The sequence below is a fragment of the Mauremys mutica genome, chromosome 6 (assembly GCF_020497125.1).
Source record: "Mauremys mutica isolate MM-2020 ecotype Southern chromosome 6, ASM2049712v1, whole genome shotgun sequence".
Lineage (NCBI taxonomy): Eukaryota > Metazoa > Chordata > Testudines > Geoemydidae > Mauremys > Mauremys mutica.
Genome location: NC_059077.1, coordinates 32895507 through 32913451, shown reverse-complemented (window position 1 = coordinate 32913451; position 17945 = coordinate 32895507). Strand labels below are relative to the sequence as shown.

The 17945-nt window shown below is 42.5% G+C and overlaps 2 protein-coding genes across 4 annotated transcripts in view; one reads left to right on the top strand and one right to left on the bottom strand.

Annotated features, from left to right (window-relative positions):
- MTREX (Mtr4 exosome RNA helicase) overlaps positions 1–9994 on the bottom strand; it is a 78764-nt gene extending 68770 nt beyond the window's left edge. The window contains exons 1-8 of the mRNA XM_045022442.1: positions 9718–9994; positions 8891–9028; positions 7332–7398; positions 6026–6088; positions 5396–5508; positions 3833–4007; positions 1065–1155; positions 160–284 (exon numbers count right to left, since the gene is read on the bottom strand). Coding sequence (XP_044878377.1) covers positions 160–284; positions 1065–1155; positions 3833–4007; positions 5396–5508; positions 6026–6088; positions 7332–7398; positions 8891–9028; positions 9718–9821 — 876 coding nt within the window. The 5' untranslated portion in view covers positions 9822–9994. The remainder of the gene's footprint in view (positions 1–159; positions 285–1064; positions 1156–3832; positions 4008–5395; positions 5509–6025; positions 6089–7331; positions 7399–8890; positions 9029–9717) is intronic.
- A 141-nt stretch (positions 9995–10135) lies between these two features.
- Positions 10136–17945, top strand: part of DHX29 (DExH-box helicase 29) — a 36388-nt gene continuing 28578 nt past the window's right edge. Inside the window, exons 1-4 of one of the 3 annotated variants that reach the window (XR_006580714.1) lie at positions 10136–10414; positions 13056–13129; positions 15906–16019; positions 17092–17221. Coding sequence is in view for 2 of the 3 variants with exons in the window: in XM_045022441.1 (XP_044878376.1) it covers positions 10219–10414; positions 13056–13129; positions 15906–16019; positions 17092–17221 (514 nt within the window). In the remaining variant the exon portion in view is untranslated. The remainder of the gene's footprint in view (positions 10415–13055; positions 13130–15905; positions 16020–17091; positions 17222–17945) is intronic. The other 2 variants (XM_045022441.1, XM_045022440.1) reach the window with 2 other exon arrangements.

Below are 17945 nucleotides of genomic sequence, written 5' to 3'. Positions count from 1 at the left end.
AAATTTTGTGCCAATTTTGAGTTGACAGCATCTCTTTAATTTAAACTCTAAAAACACCACAACCTATCTAGGAATACAGTGCCCATACACTTATCAGATCGTCCACTTTTTAAGATGGAGATCTTGTGGATCAGATCCCACCCAACAATGACTTCAGACCTGTTTATGAAGATGGCAAATCCATTCAGCAAACTGACGGGCATTCGGAATAGTGGCAGAAAGAAACACATAGTGAACATTGTCAGGTAGCAAAATAATGGTCTCCTCCCAAACCACACCACGTTCTGAAAACAGAAGATGCACATGACAAATTATATGAAGGCCGCACAACCCCCCATCCCACCTATTGAGTTCCAGGTGCAAGCACTCTGGTCACTGCAGCTCTAATTAATTATTCCAGAGCGGACCTCACTAAGAAGAGCTGTGCCTAATTGATGGGCTGAGGAGCACTCAGAGGCTAATTAGACCACAGGCAGATAATACAAAAGGCACAGTAAAGAAGTAGGCTGAGGGGAAGCAGACAGACAGACACATACTGAGGCTACGCCTACACTACTGCAGTAAATCAACCTACGCTACGCAACTACAGCTATGTGAATAACGTAGCTGGAGTCGACGTACCTGAGGACGAGTTACTGCAGGGTCTACACTGCAGAGGGTCGACGGGAGAAAAATCTCCTGTCGACTTACCTTACTCTTCTCGTTGGGCCTAGAGTACAGGGGTCAACTGGACAGCGATCTGCAGTCGATTTGGCAGGTCTTTACTAGACCCGCTAAATAGACCATTGGTGGATCGATCTCAAAGCCTCGATCCTGGCTGGAGTGTAGACCTTCCCTCACTCTGCTCTTCACTGATGACTCCCCAGGATTGTAGGTGTAAGGCTGTCCAGCATACAAGATGGTGGGAACCAACATTGTAAATAAACCATATAGGGTGTTTTACCAACAAAAAGGTCTCTGAGCTGTTTGTGGACTTGAGCAGAGGCAGGAGCGAGCAGGCCATGCCACAGATGGGAAAAAGAATATACTATTTATTTCATAGCAAAATTGTAAATACACCATACCTGAGTCTCTCATATAATGGATTTCATCAAATATAACCCAGGCAACTTCTCGCATAACTTCAGAACCTCTGTAGAGCATACTTCTCAAAATCTTAAGAAAATAAAAGGGTGCAAATGATGCATCTAGCACTTAAGCAACATTAATTATTACTACTGAATGTATTCTGTTTTCAAGGATCTCCTTAAGAAAGTTTCACAGAGATGTTTGGCTCATATTCATATGGTAATATGAAACCTTAATTTGCAATTAAAAAAAACTACACATTTAGAGGCAGGCTATTAAGAAGAATATCAAATCTGTAGCAAGCCTCTCCTAGAAATAATTATAAGATACTCCGCACAATAAAGTCTAATCATGAAACTCAACAGCATGATCTGAACCTGTTCCTCCTGAGATATAGTGAAGGAACAAGGCGCTGAATGTATTGCCATAACTCTGATAATCCATTTGATAGCATGTTATCACTAAATTTCAGGACCAGTTCAGCTTAATGTTCTTTTATACCTTCATTTACCCAAAAGATGCCACACAGGTAATTATTAAGGAGTAATCCTTTAAAGCCTAAGAGTTCTTCCCACTCAAGTTTTTCTCCTAAAAACTATTTACTTCTTTAAAGTGACTTCTGCTTATTCCCACTTGTGGGAATCTATTGAGCAGTACAGCCTCCCCCAGGAAGGTAGGCTGAGAAGTTCTAACTAAACAAAGTTGCAGAATTGGTTCCAGAATAAGCATCTGATCTAGACGCCAAGCTGAGAGAGCAATGCTAAGTAAATGTGTATAGCGAACTGCAGGTCTGTGTTCCACCAACTTCTAAGATGGAAACACGACAAAGACTTGCTATCAGTGCTGCCTTAGCCATAGTGGGGTGAGTCATAAGATCCTGAAGAACTGACACCCAAGCTAACGTAATATGCCAAAGTACTCAATCTAATCTATTGACGCAGGGGATGAATGGAAGTAGCATTCCTTTTAAAAACTGATTCCCAAAAGCTATTAAAAAAAAATCTTGCTAACTTTAAGTGCCTCAGTTCTACCCAAATAAAAATTTAAAGTCCTCAACATATAGAATATGGACTCCTACTTTTCCCCAGGTAATAAAGAAATTTTGGAAAGACCATCAGGAGAGCAATAATCTGAGTCAGGTGAATTCAAGACACCATTTTTATATAAGCTAGGACCACTTTAACCCTGTGATATATGGTGACAAGAAATCAACTATTAGAGTATGCAACACTCACTCTTCTTGCAGATGTAACTGATTAAAAATACTGTCTTTAATAACCCGTAGAATCTCCAAAGGTCTCAAAAAGAGAGTCAATCAACCCTGTCAGCACCAGGTTGAAGTACCATTTTGCAATGGCTTTTCTGACTAGTGGGAAGATTCACATTTTCAGAGTCTTGTGACTTGACTGAAAACAATAGAACTGTTTACTGACAGATATGATGAGAGTGTACGCAATTGCACTTTCATAGAAAAACAAAAGAGGATGAGAGGCCACATATAATAAATAACCTAAAATAAATTGTATGGATGTAACATATGGATACAGATTAGCTGTTCACAGAGAAAGCCATGTCAGAGCAGAGGGCATTTTGGACAATAATAAAATTAGTCAGCCTCCTGTGAACAAACAGCGAGGCCAACTGAGATGTTCAGATATTCCTGAAACAGCTGGTCTGATGACACCACTAAGAGAAACAGAAGCTACCCTGAAAGATCCATTAATTCATCAACACAGTCTAGACCAGTGTTTCTCAACCTTTTTGCATGGGTGACCCTCTCTGGACTTAAAAAAAAAGTGTGACCCCCCTCTACTTGAAAAAAATTGCAACCCCTTACCCAGAGGGGAAGCATTTCACATTGCTGTCTGTTACCCAACAAAGGTTGAAGGCGGCCAGCTCCATTTCTTGAGCCAGATCTACCATGGTCTAATTCAAGGACTGTGGACATCATCTCAAACCTGAGTAAGTCAGGCACCAGCCCCACAAAGTCACTGTCTCCTGATAGAGTTGTTGGGAAATGAGCAACACCTTAATTGCTGAGGACAACATGGAAGCTCTGCTGCCGACTGGTGCAAGCTTGAGATATGAAGCCTTTACACAATGAGCAGTGATCTATTCTAGACTTCCCCAGGTAGAGGAAACAACAGACATGTGAATCCACTTCTGGAACTACAGGGAAGCATAAGACATACTACTGAAGTAAATCCTTAGTGACTTGATTGGCCAAAGGATCATACATTTAGAATAAAAACGTAATGTGCCATGGGGCACACTACCTAATATTTACTAACTAGCTAAACTACCACAGAACAGTAAATATGGAAGCATTACCATTCACCTGCAGCTAGCTGAGAAAAGGAAGAAACTGCAATGTTTGAGGCAATGTCACCCTTTTACAATCTGGTTCCAAAAATTCAGTACTTAGAAAGGGAAAACATGCAGCCCTAACAGGCACTGCTTTCCAGAAGGTTCCTGAGGCACCACAGTGCCTGGGACACATCTCAAAAATGTGAGCATAGAGCAGTCGTTTCAAAGTAGTTAATTCCCACCCCTGCTCCCAATCAGAGACTAAATTGAAGGCAGGGGAAGTTGTGAGGGCAGAGGGAACTTAAAATGTTGTGTTATTTTAAAGCGTAATTCACCCAGTATAATCTTTGTTGGACATCTTTCTGTTTCAGCCATTCTCAACAGCGTGGGCCAAAAATACTCCAACAGAGACAAAAAGGAAAAGCAAAAAGACTAAGTACTACCTACTTAAACATACCTCTGTTGTCATTACAAGACAAGACGCTGTAGGATTAATGGTGACATCCCCAGTCATCAAACCAACATCCTGAAATTCTTCATACATCTCACGATACTTCTGGTTACTCAGAGCTTTAATGGGACTGGTAAATATCACACGCTGTTTCTCCCTCAAAGCCAAGGCAATTGCATATCTACAATATAATATTAAATACATGTGAGACATTTATACTTTCTACCCTTCCATGAAAAGTAAAAATCTAACAGAAGACTGGTAACAAAATAGGAATCCTTTCACCTGTTGGTTACCAGCTTCAATTTAATCTAAGCTGGTAGAACTTGTATATCATTGCACAGAGACTCTAAGTTACTTGTTAAATAGGTTAAGTAGTGAGTGTGATGGGTTATCCCCCACTCCGGGGTGCCACCTGATGTACTGAGGTACCACTGAGCCCACCTGTTCCACCAGTCTGGGCTCTCTTACACTGACCTGCTGAACCAGGCCCTCAAGCCTCCTCCAGTACACACAGGTAGGGGGACACCCAGCTGCAGAAAGACACAGACACTGAGATCAGCTCTGCATGGAAACACTCAGGTAGGGAATTGCCTAGCACTCAAGTGCGCACCTCCTCTGGAACGTAAACCCAAAATTCTGTCGTCTTGCACTGCACAGGGAACTGTACAGCGTAAGCTAACTGAAATTCGTCTCCTCCCGCAATGTGGAGGAAGATATGCATAGCTTTTTGCCCCTCCCCCCAGTTATGAATTTCACAAACTGGTTTTAGAGAAAACAAAGCCAAGTTTATTAACTACAAAGGTAGATTTTAAGTAATTATAAGGGATAGCAAACAGATCAAAGCATATTAATGAACAAATAAAACGAACACCAAACTAAGCTTAACACACTAAAGAAACTGGCTACAAGCTGTGTTCCCTGTAAGCTGCACACTTGGGCAGCCACCCAGAAGAGATTCAAACACCGCCCAGCTGATTAGCATATCACACACAGCCAGCAGCATGTGCTCTGTCCTACAGTTACTCCCAGGACCCTCCTGCAGGCTGTGCAGAGCGGGAGGGCGGGGAAGAGGGAAAGGGAGGAAGATGCAGATCTCAGGGTGTCCCCTACCCCACCCCATACCCCAGCTCCGCAGAGCAGGGGAGAGGGGACACAGCCTGGCTCAGGACTGAGTCAGGACTTGGAGCTGCTGCGGTGAATTGAGAGTGACTGGGTGCCTTTCTTAAACAGACAATGCATAGTTTCTGAGATTTCCCCAGCAGCCAGTTCACACAGTTTCTGTCTGTCTGTCTCTCTCTCTCTCTCTCACATACACACACACACACTCTCTCTCTCTCTTTCGCACTCACCTCCCAACACATTTTAACACACCTGAAAGGGTCAAAATATTTGTAAGTCATTAAGTCACACTGTACCACTGGCAACAGACTGCTTTAGAAAGTGTGACTGATGCTACAGAATCTTTAAAAGTTTTCCTCTTGAGTCTGACATATATAGTTCAGCAGAATGGACAGGGGAAACACCACACTGTTCACTCTTACAAAAATCTATCACAAAATTACTTACTCTGCACACACAGTTTTGCCAGCTGATGTATGAGCTGACACTAAAACAGACTGATTGTTATCCACACAAAGAATGGCTTCTCTTTGAAAAGCATCAAGAATGAATGGATATTCCTAAAAAGAAAAAAAAATGTATTTAAAAGAAACATATAGCTTAAATTTTCAGCCTCGAGTGAAATTTTGTGACTAGTTACCATCTCATTCCACTTGAAAATAGTATTTTATAATAGTTTTTTTTAAACTAAGATTTTGAAATAACTTACTTTGAGAGTTAAGTTTGAGAGTCTCAGCCAGATCCGTAACTGATCTAGGCCTTTATATGTTTAGATTTTGTATGGAGTCTATTACAAAAATAAAATAAGAACAAACCCACAGTTTATACAACTGGAGCCATTGAATGATGCTGCCAAATGGGCAATGGAAACCAAACCAGAGCAATCTCTCCATCTAGCTCTAACCAAAATTACATTAAAGACAAACATTCATCTACTCATTCAGTGCAGAGACTGGTTTTTAAAGGTTTCCCTTTACTTCACTGCTGCTGATAGGGCCCATTTATCCCCATCTATCTACTTATGGCCTACAGGCTATACATCTGTGGTTTTTTTTTCCTTTTAAATCTATAACACACCTTTGCAGCTTTTCCAGTTCTTGGCTTGAGGGCTATGAAGTCTTCATTTGCAGGAAGTGCAACCTGACAATACATATTTTAAACAAAAACAGAAAAAAAAACCATCAAGTTTTAGAATGCTTTGTGTTCAAGGTGATTCTTAATTATAATGCAGCCACTCTAGTTCAAACTACTATTCAATCAGTACTATCAGGCTAAACAGAGTGGGTCAGGACTCAGGAGACAAACAAAATACAGGAATTTATTTTTGACTTTTCAACTTCCATAACACTGTCTCTTATGTTTTGTCAAATGCTCCCTTTTTTTCTTCAAACCCATCTTTTCAAGCTATCACTAATAAATTCCATTCCCTCCTTTTCCTGGTGTATTATCTACTGTTTTGTCTTGTCTTAGATTGTTAGCAATTCAGGATAAGGAACGCTGCAATATATGACTGTAAGCTACTGTTTTACTACTCCCAGGGAAATTCTGCATCAAAAAAATTAAAAATTCTGCACACAATATTTTAAAATTCTTCAAAATTATGCATATTATTAGTCAAAGTAACACAATATAATCACAACAGTTTCAATTATTTTGGCAATGTATTTCAAAATGCCTGTCAGCAAGTATGTCTGTAACAATACAGACCAAAAAAAAGATTGAGGAAACATTTTTTGATAGATTCCTTACTAGGCATATTAATACAGAACTATATGTATCTTTGTTGACAGTTATCTTCTTTCTCAATGAAATTAAATATTTCATTTAAACAAAGTCATTATACAAAAATATTGTAACGACCAGACCTAAGAGGGCACTAGCGTCTGTCATGTCTTGTCCAAGTTCAAGCTTCTATGTGTATTGTAAGGTTTTGGGGTTACACCACTGTAGCGGGAGGGTGATTTGGTGAGTTAGCAGTAGTTTAATTGTAGGATAGGAGGTACTTAGCATGGGGAAGGAAGACCCCAGGTAGCATGTGTATGTCGGGGCAAGTGCATACGTGCACATTTGTGTGGGTTGGGTTGTGTGCCTGGATCGCCAGCCAACAGCCCTTTGTCTCCAGAAGTAGTAGGTGTAACCCTGTGCCAGGCGCGGGCAGGAGTGTTGGGGAGGCAGCGATAGCTGGGAGGGTTCAGGCTGACAGGGACTAAAAGAGGAAATGTAGAGTACACAAAAACACCAAACAGAAAATTAAGATAGTAATGATTATAGTAAAAAGATTAAAGAGCTTCACTGGAAAGTTGTAACTCAAAAAGGTGAAAGACAAGACATTCGTATAAAACAAAATTCTACACACCATAAAATAAATGCTCTAAGTGCTCACCTCATGTGTACAACCTTCAACAGTCTCAACAGCTTGCACCTTTACTTTCGGCATCAGGTCTGCCAGACTAAATAAAGAAATGTTAACTAATACTATCAAACTATACTGAGGTCGTATTTCTACATCTCATTCCTACATCAATAAATTAAACATTTTAAAAGATTACATTATGACAGAGGGAACTAGTACCAAAACTATTACAGGGTATCAAAATTGCTAACAAATATACTTTAACCACCATTTTTGGATTTGCAACACAATTTTTAAAATGAATTATATAAATCTTAAAAATTGCCTTATCCTATCAACACCACCTTCACAGCAGTCAGCATATGCTGAAAGCCTCTTAATTCCAACTGTCTTCAAAACTGATCAAAGCAAAGAATAGGCATGGTGCGTATACTATTGTTTTCAGATCCCCCTCACAAGACTCCCCCCTCTTGATTTCTGAAAGTGCTTGTACCTCAGAAATTAGACTGCCTCTCAGGCAGCAGCCTGAACTGAAGCTGGCAAGCTCCTCTGCTATGGAACCAGTCCCACTTATGACAACAAGGAGGGGACACCTCAACAATGTGACAGGCCATGTAGCCTAACAGAAAAGGCACAAGACTAAGAACAGAGAACTCCTATATTCTCCCAACTCCAACATGGACTTTTTGCCCTTGGTCAAATCACAGGCTTTCTGCCTTAGTTTCCCATCTGTAAAATGCAGGACTCATTATCTCCCTGTGATACTGCAGCATTTAATTAACTTTTGCGAAGAATAAAAGTTAAAAAATTCCCCAAAATGCATGCAAAACCCTCCATTGACTTAAAAATTAAAATGTACATAGACCATAGTACAAGCGGCTAGGAGTTCTTCCACTGAAGCAACAGGCTGCAGGGACCAGAAACCTCTCTCTAAGTTTCTGAGGCCAGCACTATGCATAGTGGTTTGATCACTGTGGGCAAGAATCCATCACACTTAGAAATTCTAATCTTTTCAGAATGCTTTGACTAATTTTACCCCTAGCAAGCACAAAGAAACTTCAGTCTTAAAAGACCTCTATCCACTTCTAGAGCCACAACAAGATCACAGGTCTTCAACACTTGTCACAACCATACCCCATTCACTACCTTGTCTCTACATACTCCCACAGCTCTTTCCTCTGTATGCCATTTTCCACTGTCCATCATTCAAAGACGATGGTTTGTTTCAGTAAGCTGACCAGCAGCTGCCTCCTTGTGCATCTCTCATTTTCTCATTCCCTTCTATAAGCCACAAGTTGATCACTTTTAAGGTTGCTTCAACCAATAACCCACTGACCAATTCCAATGGCAACTTATTAGTAGCCATTCAAACCTCACCAGCCATTTTTGTTTGTTGTAGTCACCACCTTTACATCTCTTTATTTTAAGATCTCCAATGTTGTAACTACTCTTCCCTGTATGACTACATATCTCTTTAATAACATCCCCAAGCTTTCTCATTCATTTAAATAATCCTGAACTTGTGATATAATTCAGACCACCATAACAGCAAACACTTTGCCTATACCAGATAACAAACTAAGTCTTACTTAATATCTTCTGAAACATCCTCTAGCTTGGATTTCTTTCCAAAAATGGCACAATCTGTGCTATCAACCTCTGCCTCTCTTTTGGTTTTCCCTGGGATGTTCGTAGCGCCTGCTGGAGATTTGCCATCTGAGCGTTTCCTGTAATGCAAACAAACAGATTTGCCATTAAAATACACCACTATTTCAATATAACGCCACCGGATATAACACGAATTTGGATATAACGCAGTAAAGCAGTGATGGGGGGGGCTGTGCACTCCAGTGGATCTAAGAAAGTTCAATGTAACACGGTTTCACCTATAACACAATAAGATTTGTAGGCTCCCAAGGACAGCGTTATATCGAGGTAGAGGTGTACCTCTAAAGGGGGGGAATGGCTCTGCTATCTACAGTGGACTATAGCTTGGGAACCCGTGTTTGTAGAAAATGTTGTTTACAAAGCATTAAAAAGTCTCCCAAATGGCTTCTAGAAAATGCCAAGAAAACCTCAGCCTCACGCTCTTGGAGATCACAAGCTGTCTGGGGGAGAGACCGTGTGTACGTACCGCCCTGAGCACAGATGTAAATCCCCACTAACCCCACAGCGCGAGGGGCCGCCTCTGCCCCAAACGGATACAAACAAGGCTTGTGGCCAACACGGCCAGTACCGCCGGGGGGGGGGGGCAGCCCCACCGCTGCATCCCGGGAGCCGGACTCTCTCTGCGGCCCCCACCCCGCCGTGGTGACGAGCCAGCCCCGGTCCCCAGGCGCGCGAGCCGGCGTTGGATGGGGAGAGGAGGCGGCTTATACCGAGGGCAGAGCGTCGGCCGCGCCGACCAGCCTCTCACCCGGCCCTGCTGGCAGCCTCGGCCGCTTTGCCCTTCTTGGCCCCCGAGGCGGCGGAATCGTCCTCGAACACGCTGAACAGATCGTCTCCGAAGGCGTCCGCCATCGCTGCAGCCTGGCCCCGCGCGCCCCGCAGATCAGCTCCTCCCCCGACCCTGCGCTGCGCCGGAAGGGGAAGGCGCGCGGCACGAGCCGGGCTGCAGCGGGGCGGAAATCCCGTAGGCGCCCAGCCCACGGCTGGAGAGAGAAGAGATGGTCTCCCACAATACAGCGCGCTCCCAGGCGCAAGCATTCCCACAATACAGCGCGCTGCCACCAGCACCCTAACGTGACCTTTGGCCGGAAGTGACCATAGAGTTTCAGCAAGCCCGCGCCGCTGGCCAATCAGAATATCGTGTGCGTCTCTGTGGTACCCGGATGTAAAAAGTCCGGCGCTGTGGCTGTGGGGCCGGCCGGCCGCGTTGCCGTGCGGACGCGGAGGCGGCGCCCCTGCTGCGGGCGCTATGGGCGGCAAGAACAAGAAGCACAAGGGGGGCGGCGCGGGGGCCGGGGCCGGGGCCGTTCACGCCGCTGTGTCCGCGGCCACCGCTGCTGCCAGGGCTAAAGCGGCTGCCGAGTCCGGAGCCGCCGGGGAGGCTGCGGGCAAGAGACCCGCCGTGAGGCCGGCCCTGGTGTCCAAGGAGCCCCGCGTCAAGCAAGGTAGCGCCGGCGGGGGTCCCTCTCGCCCCATCTATCTCCCCGCTCGCCTGCCCCTCGGCGCGCCGTTCCCTGCCCCACAGGCCGCTGCGCTTAGCGGGAGGCTCCGGCGCGGGTCCCCAGCTGCAGAGGTCGGGGACTGGTCTGGCCCCTCGGGCGCTGCCCGCCCCGCACTTTCCCCAGCGCTAAACCCCCCTTCAGCCTCGGAGACGGGCGCGGTCACCCTCCGGCCAAGGGCACAGAGGTGCAGTCGGGACACGCGGTAGGACGGGTTTAGTCAGGGCTGCTGCTGGGAACTCCCTGGGCACTGACAGCTGGCCTGGGAGGCTGCGTTTTCAGCACAGGCAGCCCCAAGGGTTCCAAAATCATGAGCCGGACCCACACGGAACAGGTGATTGACTGAAAAATCAGGATACTTTTAATTTAAAAAAAACTTTGAAGATGGGGGTTGCCTTTGCGGTTTAGATTTCCACCCACAACCAGGAGGGCTCAACGCGGTTGTTCAAAGAAAAGTTGAGAATGAGTTTTAATCAAAGGAGCTGGAGTTTTAGGAAGAGCGAGAGCCTCCCATACCATATGAATTGCCAACACTGTGATTACCAGTAATGGGCGTTCTGCAGTCAGCACCACCCTCAGTGATACCTCTGCAGCCCCTTTGTCTCTGCAGCATTACACAAGTGTCTTTGTGGGCAGAATTTGGTACTGAAGCAAACATTTCTGTTAAAACATAAGAAGGAATAGTATCCAGCTCACTTACCACCAACTGTGCTGGCTTTCCAGAGCTCATAGGAATAAAAAGCAATAAAAACCTATTTTATTCAGTAAAATCTGCAGATTCATAGATTCTAGGACTGGAAGGGACCTTGAGAGGAGGACCAAATACTGTCTAGACCATCCCTGATAGACATTTATCTAACCTACTCTTAAATATCTCCAGAGACCGAGATTCCACAATCTCCCTAGGCAATTTATTCCAGTGTTTAACTACCTTGATCTACTAAGCTGGATAGTTATAGGGCTTCTATTGCTGTAGTATTTGAGCACATTCCAGTTAAAAATATAAATAATATCTTGTGTTTTTCCTAGCCACTAGGAGGTTAATTTTTTAAAGAGCTGTCTGTTAATAGGACTATTATATGTCTTTATACATATGAAGAATATGATTGAACACTAAACCAACCAATTGGACATTTAGTTCTGTATATGGTTAGCTCTGAGGTCGTTCTTAGCCCTTCATGAAGTGAGTTCCAGTCAAGTTTCATTACTTGTGAAAGTTTTGTAACCTACACACATGAGCCTCTCTTTATTGGTCAATGTGGAACATTACAGAAGCAGACTCCAGTGGAGCTAGGGCTAATTCCATAGATGGCTGTGGTTAACAAGTATGCATATCTTAAACATAGACTCTCTGCTCAATAGATTTAGAAAGCAGAGCATTGGAGTGATGATCCTGGTAGTTTGGTAGACTGCTGGTTTTTGCATTTGTAATGGAATAGATACAGGGAGCAGATCTGAGTAAGATGTCTCAGTTTATGTAGCCTATATGTAGGGCCCTACCAAATTCACAGTCCGTTTTGGTCAATTTCACGGTCATAGGATTTAAAAAATTGTAAATTTTATGATTTCAGCTATTTAAATCTAAAATTTCACTTTGTTGTAATTATAGGGGTCCTGATCCAAAAAGGAGGAGTTGGGGGTGGGGGTGTCTGGGTTGCGGTATTACTACCCTTACTTCTGTGCTGCTGTTGCTAGCAGCAGCATTGCCTTCAGAACTGGGCACCTGGAGAGCAGCAGCTGCTGGCCAGGAGCCCAGCTCTGAAAGCAGAGCTGCCACCAGCAGCACCACACAGAAGTATGGATTGCATGGTATTGCGACCCTTACTTCTGCACTGCTGCTTGCCACTGTCTGGCTGACCAGGTCTGAAGGCAGTAACGCATAAGTAGGAGTGGCTTGGTATGGTATTGCCACTTCTCTGTGCTGCTGCTGGCAGAACACTGCCTTCAGAGCTGGCCGCTGGGCCAACAGCTACCGCTCTCCAGCCGCCCAGCTCTAAAGGCAGTGCAGAAGTAAGGGTGGCAGTACTGCGACCCCCACTAAAATAGCTTTGTGAACCCCCCTGCAATTCTCTTTTTGGTCAGAACCCCCAATTTGAGAAACGCTGGTCTCCCCTGTGAAATCCCTATAGTATAGGGTAAAAGCACACAAAAGACCGGATTCATGGTGGTAGGCGAGATTTTATGGCCCGTGACGAGTTTTTTCCATGAATTTGATAGGGCCATGTCTATATGTAAAGTAAACTCTGGAATAGGGAGGCGAACAGAAAGTATAATCCAGAAGATTATACTACTAGAAAATTTTGCCAGAGTTAATGTGTCTACCAAATACTATGGAATCCCAATAAAACCATATGCCACAAGATACTTAAAAATTTCAGTTGCAATAAATCCTCTACCTGAAAAATGTATTAATTCACAAGCAACTCCTGAAATAAAGTAATTACTTAAGGGTTGGATATGTCCATCTACTTATCAAAAAATGTTATATACCTTCTCTTACACTATAGGTAGGCCACTGCTTTAGATCATTTAAATTATATTCCTATCTGCTTTGCTCGTTTAAATAATATTTCTTTGGAATTTGCAGGTCCAAAAACCTACAGTTTTGGTTCCACACCTGATTCTAGTGCTGCTGCAAATCTGGATAAATCTATCCTTAAAGTGAGTATGTCTTTCAAGAAAAAACAGCTTTGTTTTATTTTTAATACCAGGGTTGGAAGGGACCTCAGGAGGTCATCTAGTCTAACCCCCTGCTCAAAGCAGGACCCAATCCCCAGACAGATTTTGCCCCAGATCCCTAAATGGCCCCCTCAAGGATTGAACTCACAACCCCAAGTTTAGTAGGCCAATGCTCAAACCACTGAGCTATCCCTCTCCCTTTCTTCCTAGTACCTAATTCTAACAGGGAAAAAAAAATCTTTCTTGTTATTTAGTCTGTAGCTCATGAAAGCGTTCTGGACTCTAGAAATCTGCAGGCATCCTTTCTGTTGAGTTTTATGTGACGGGTGGAGCAGCTTCAAGAAAACAGTCAAGACATATTAGTATTTTCATCATGAGGAAACTTTATCTGATTTGAAATATAATTCTGTGAACTTTAAAATATTTGATCTCTGAAATTAACTTTGGTATATTGTAAAAATATATTGCATGCCAGAGAGCTGTGCAAAACCAGTTTCTTTTGGTGGTGGGTTTTTTATAGGATTTTAGTCTCTTATTGACGTAAACTTTGTGTCCGTTACAGGATTTTGTTACGTATGTAAGATCTAATCCTTTTACATAAGCAGTTTCAATAAGATTGACATGGGGATTAAGGGCAAGCAGGATTTGGTCGATAGTCTATATATGACAGGTATTCAAAGGATGTTGAAAATAGCCAAATATTGTGGCTTGTTCAAATCACTTGTTTTGACAGTGTTTTTTTTTTAAATTAGTATTGTCATATGTCAAAGATCACGTTACAACTTGTCTCGATACAAAATTAATATAATATGACTTGAGCAATCTGGTTGGTACAGGGCTTTCGTAAAGAAATAATGCCATGTTCTTGTTAGCTGAAACTGCCTCTATGTTTTTTTGGAGTGAGAGTATAGTTTTTTTTCTACATCCTTTCAATTCTTTGAGTCTGCAGAGACCACTAGCAAGGGTGCAAAGCGGGAACTGAACCAAGTCCATCTGCTTATTTCACAGAGCCAGTCACAAAGTAGTTATCTGCAATATTCAGTTGCTGACTGCCCACTGTTTTGGAGCTGAATATGTGTGTTTTGGTTTAAACTAAAACCAAAACTTTTTAAATTCAAGATGGAGGCCCAGGTCTCACTTAAAGGTTTCAGTGGTGCTCAAGCAGATCTGTATATTTCTCTAGCTTAAACCTCTCTAAGGGCTACTGTATGTTCAGATAGCTGACAGTTTTTGTTGTTGTTTTTTTTTAAGTCCTAGTCCTTTGTCTTTGGGTTGTTTGTTTTTCTCACCCAGTCAAAAAGATTTATTTGGCTCCCACTCACGTGAACAAATTGCATTTCCCTAAAAGCAAAATAAGAACATAAGAAAGGCCGTACCGGATCAGACCAAAGGTCCATCTAGCCCAGTATCTGTCTACCGACAGTGGCCAATGCCAGGTGCCCCAGAGGGAGTGGACCTAACAGGCAATGATCAAGTGATCTCTCTCCTGCCATCCATCTCCATCCTCTGACGAACAGAGGCTAGGGACATCATTCTTACCCATTCTGGCTAATAGCCATTTATGGACTTAGCCACCATGAATTTATCCAGTCCCCTTTTAAACATTGTTATAGTCCTAGCCTTCACAACCTCCTCAGGTAAGGAGTTCCACAAGTTGACTGTGCGCTGCATGAAGAAGAACTTCCTTTTATTTGTTTTAAACCTGCTGCCTATTAACTTCATTTGGTGACCCCTAGTTCTTGTATTATGGGAATAAGTAAATAACTTTTCCTTATCCACTTTCTCAACATCACTCATGATTTTATATATCTCGATCATGCCCCCCCTTAGTCTTCTCTTTTCCAAGCTGAAGAGTCCTAGCCTCTTTAATCTTTCCTCGTATGGGACCCTCTCTAAACCCCATATCATTTTAGTTGCCCTTTTCTGAACCTTTTCTAGTGCTAGAATATCTTTTTTGAGGTGAGGAGACCACATCTGTACACAGTATTCGAGATGTGGGAGTACCATGGATTTATATAAGGGCAATAATATATTCTCAGTCTTATTCTCTATCCCCTTTTTAATGATACCTAACATCCTGTTTGCTTTTTTGACCGCCTCTGCACACTGCGTGGACATCTTCAGAGAACTATCCACGGTGACGCCAAGATCTTTTTCCTGACTCGTTGTAGCTAAATTAGCCCCCATCATGTTGTATGTATAGTTGGGGTTATTTTTTCCAATGTGCATTACTTTACATTTATCCACATTAAATTTCATTTGCCATTTTGTTGCCCAATCACTTAGTTTTGTGAGATCTTTTTGAAGTTCTTCACAATCTGCTTTGGTCTTAACTATCTTGAGAAGTTTAGTATCATCTGCAAGCTTGGCCACCTCACTGTTTACCCCTTTCTCCAGATCATTTATGAATAAATTGAATAGGATTGGTCCTAGGACTGACCCTTGGGGAACACCACTAGTTACTAGTTAGGCTCTCTCTTTAACAGAGAGAGCTTTCTCCACAATTTAGGTAAGAGCATCATAGCTTTGAATATTCTCTTTTTTTTTTTTAATCTTCTGCTAGTATCTTGCCCAATAATATACATAAGCGGTTTCCTAAAGTAGGCCAGAATTGGAAAAATAAAGGGTTTTGCGGGTAAGGAGTCTTCTGCCTTTCTATCTCTCTTTTTTTCTTGTCTGTCTCTGATGTTGTAGTGTATCTTAGTTTATATTTGTAAGATTTTATTTAATTTATAATGACTAGGATCTGTCTCCACAGGTAGTGATTAACAGTAATTTGGAAAAAAGGATTATTGGAGTAATCAATGAGCACAAAAAGCAAAGTGATGACAAGGGAATGATTTCTAGAAGACTTACTGCCAAAAAATTACAGGTGGAGTATAAATCTTTTTCCCCCCCCCCTCTAGATCAGGGTTTCTCAAACAGGGGTCGCCGCTTGTGTAGGGAAAGGCCCCGGTGTGTTTACCTGCCCCGTTCGCAGGTCCAGCCAATCACGGCTTCCACTGGCTGTGATCGGCTGGACCTGTGGACGGGGCAGGTAAACACACCGATCTGGCCCACCAGGAGCTTTCCCTACACAAGCAGCAACCCCTGTTTGAGAAATCCTGCTCTAGATCAACATTTATTCAGTGATCGTAAATAGGTTACTTTTCTGTCACTTTTACTTTAGTATTTGGTGTAAGCCAAGTTTTCTCATTTTAAAATACAACATAATTTTGTTAAAAACTCTTTAAAATCTCAGATATCAAATGTAATTGGCCAGTTGAATGTCCTTGCCAATGTAAGTCAATAGTTGAAGATGCTTGGGTGTGAGGTGAAATAAGTAATCATTTGAGTGGAACATGAGAGGGCTTGAAAACTCCAGTGGTGAGTGGGAAGCTCTTCTTGGCAAGTATGACTGTAAACCACTTATTTTTCCAGAATTTAAGATTTTATTTTAAGAAGTTCTAGTTCTTATGGTGACAAAGAACCTTCCAAACTTAAATAGCTGCAGTGTTTTCCTGAGCATGCATATGGCTCTAATGCCTTTGTTACTGCAGTTCAAATCCCAATGGGGAGCCATAAAACTGTCAAGTAATGTCAGTTTCATGCTTGGGAATGCAATTAGCACATTAAGCTTACTCTGGAGAAGAGGACTGAAATTGAGGCTGAGGGGAGGGGCAGATTACCAGAGACTCTTCCTCTCTCCAGCCTCCTATCTGCTATGAAGAATAGAATAGTTGTTTCCTACCCCTCATGCTAACCAAGAAGCCCTGATGTGAGAGTGAAGAAATACAAACACCTGTTCCCTTCTAGCAGGTTGATAGGAGTGATGCTCCACTCCCATCAGATACCTAATAACAAAAAGCTGGAGTCCCCATGCAGGATCTTTTTCTAAATTGGCATTATTTCTACAACTTAAATCAATTTCCTTCTTAAAATGTACTAATTATCTTTGTTTGTAGGATGTATATATGGCTTTGCAAGGATTTTCTTTTAAGACTGAGGACATTGAGGAAGCTATGAAAAATACAATTTTATACGGTGGTGATCTTCACTCTGCACTTGACTGGCTTTGTTTAAACCTTTCTGATGGTAAGGATCATACCTGAGAAGTGACTTTTAGGTACTAAAGTTTTTTGAATCTTTTGTAACTGGTTTTTATTGAGCAAGTTTTTGTCTTGCTTTTAGTGACTGACAGTGTATGGTACCACTTTATTCTTAAGAGCAGGGATTTCACTTTTTCCATCTTCTTTCACTAGCAACGCCATTAGGTATTCTCTAGAAAAACTGTTTCCATAAAAATATGGTATAGAAAAAGACAAGGTGGGTGAGGTTTTTTTTTTTATTGGACCAACATCTGCTGGTGAAAGAGAATTTGGTCTGGTGAAAGATATTACCTCATGTGTCTCATATCCTAGAACCAACAAGGGTTTGACAACACTGCAGATGGTGTGGAAATATGTTCCTATTGTAGACTGAAGGAGCACTCTGCAGCAGAGAAATCTTAGCACCACAGTGTCCCTCAGAAGGCTCAAAGGAAATTCATTAAATCATACATAAAGATAGAAAATCCCCAAGAGGGCCTCATATTCTACAGTTGCCTTTAAAGATGTGAATTACAGGTGGTTTATGTTAATTTGACCATGTTATACAAGAGCAATAGCAATCACTGTGGTATGGGAATGCTACATAGTAGTAACAGTTTATTTCAGTAGGACTAGTAGCAATTAGAACCAGGTGCAGAGTTGCTACTTTTTCTAGCTGTGTTTCAGACTTTCTGCCTAACTTTGGACAAATCATTTAATCTCTCTACCTC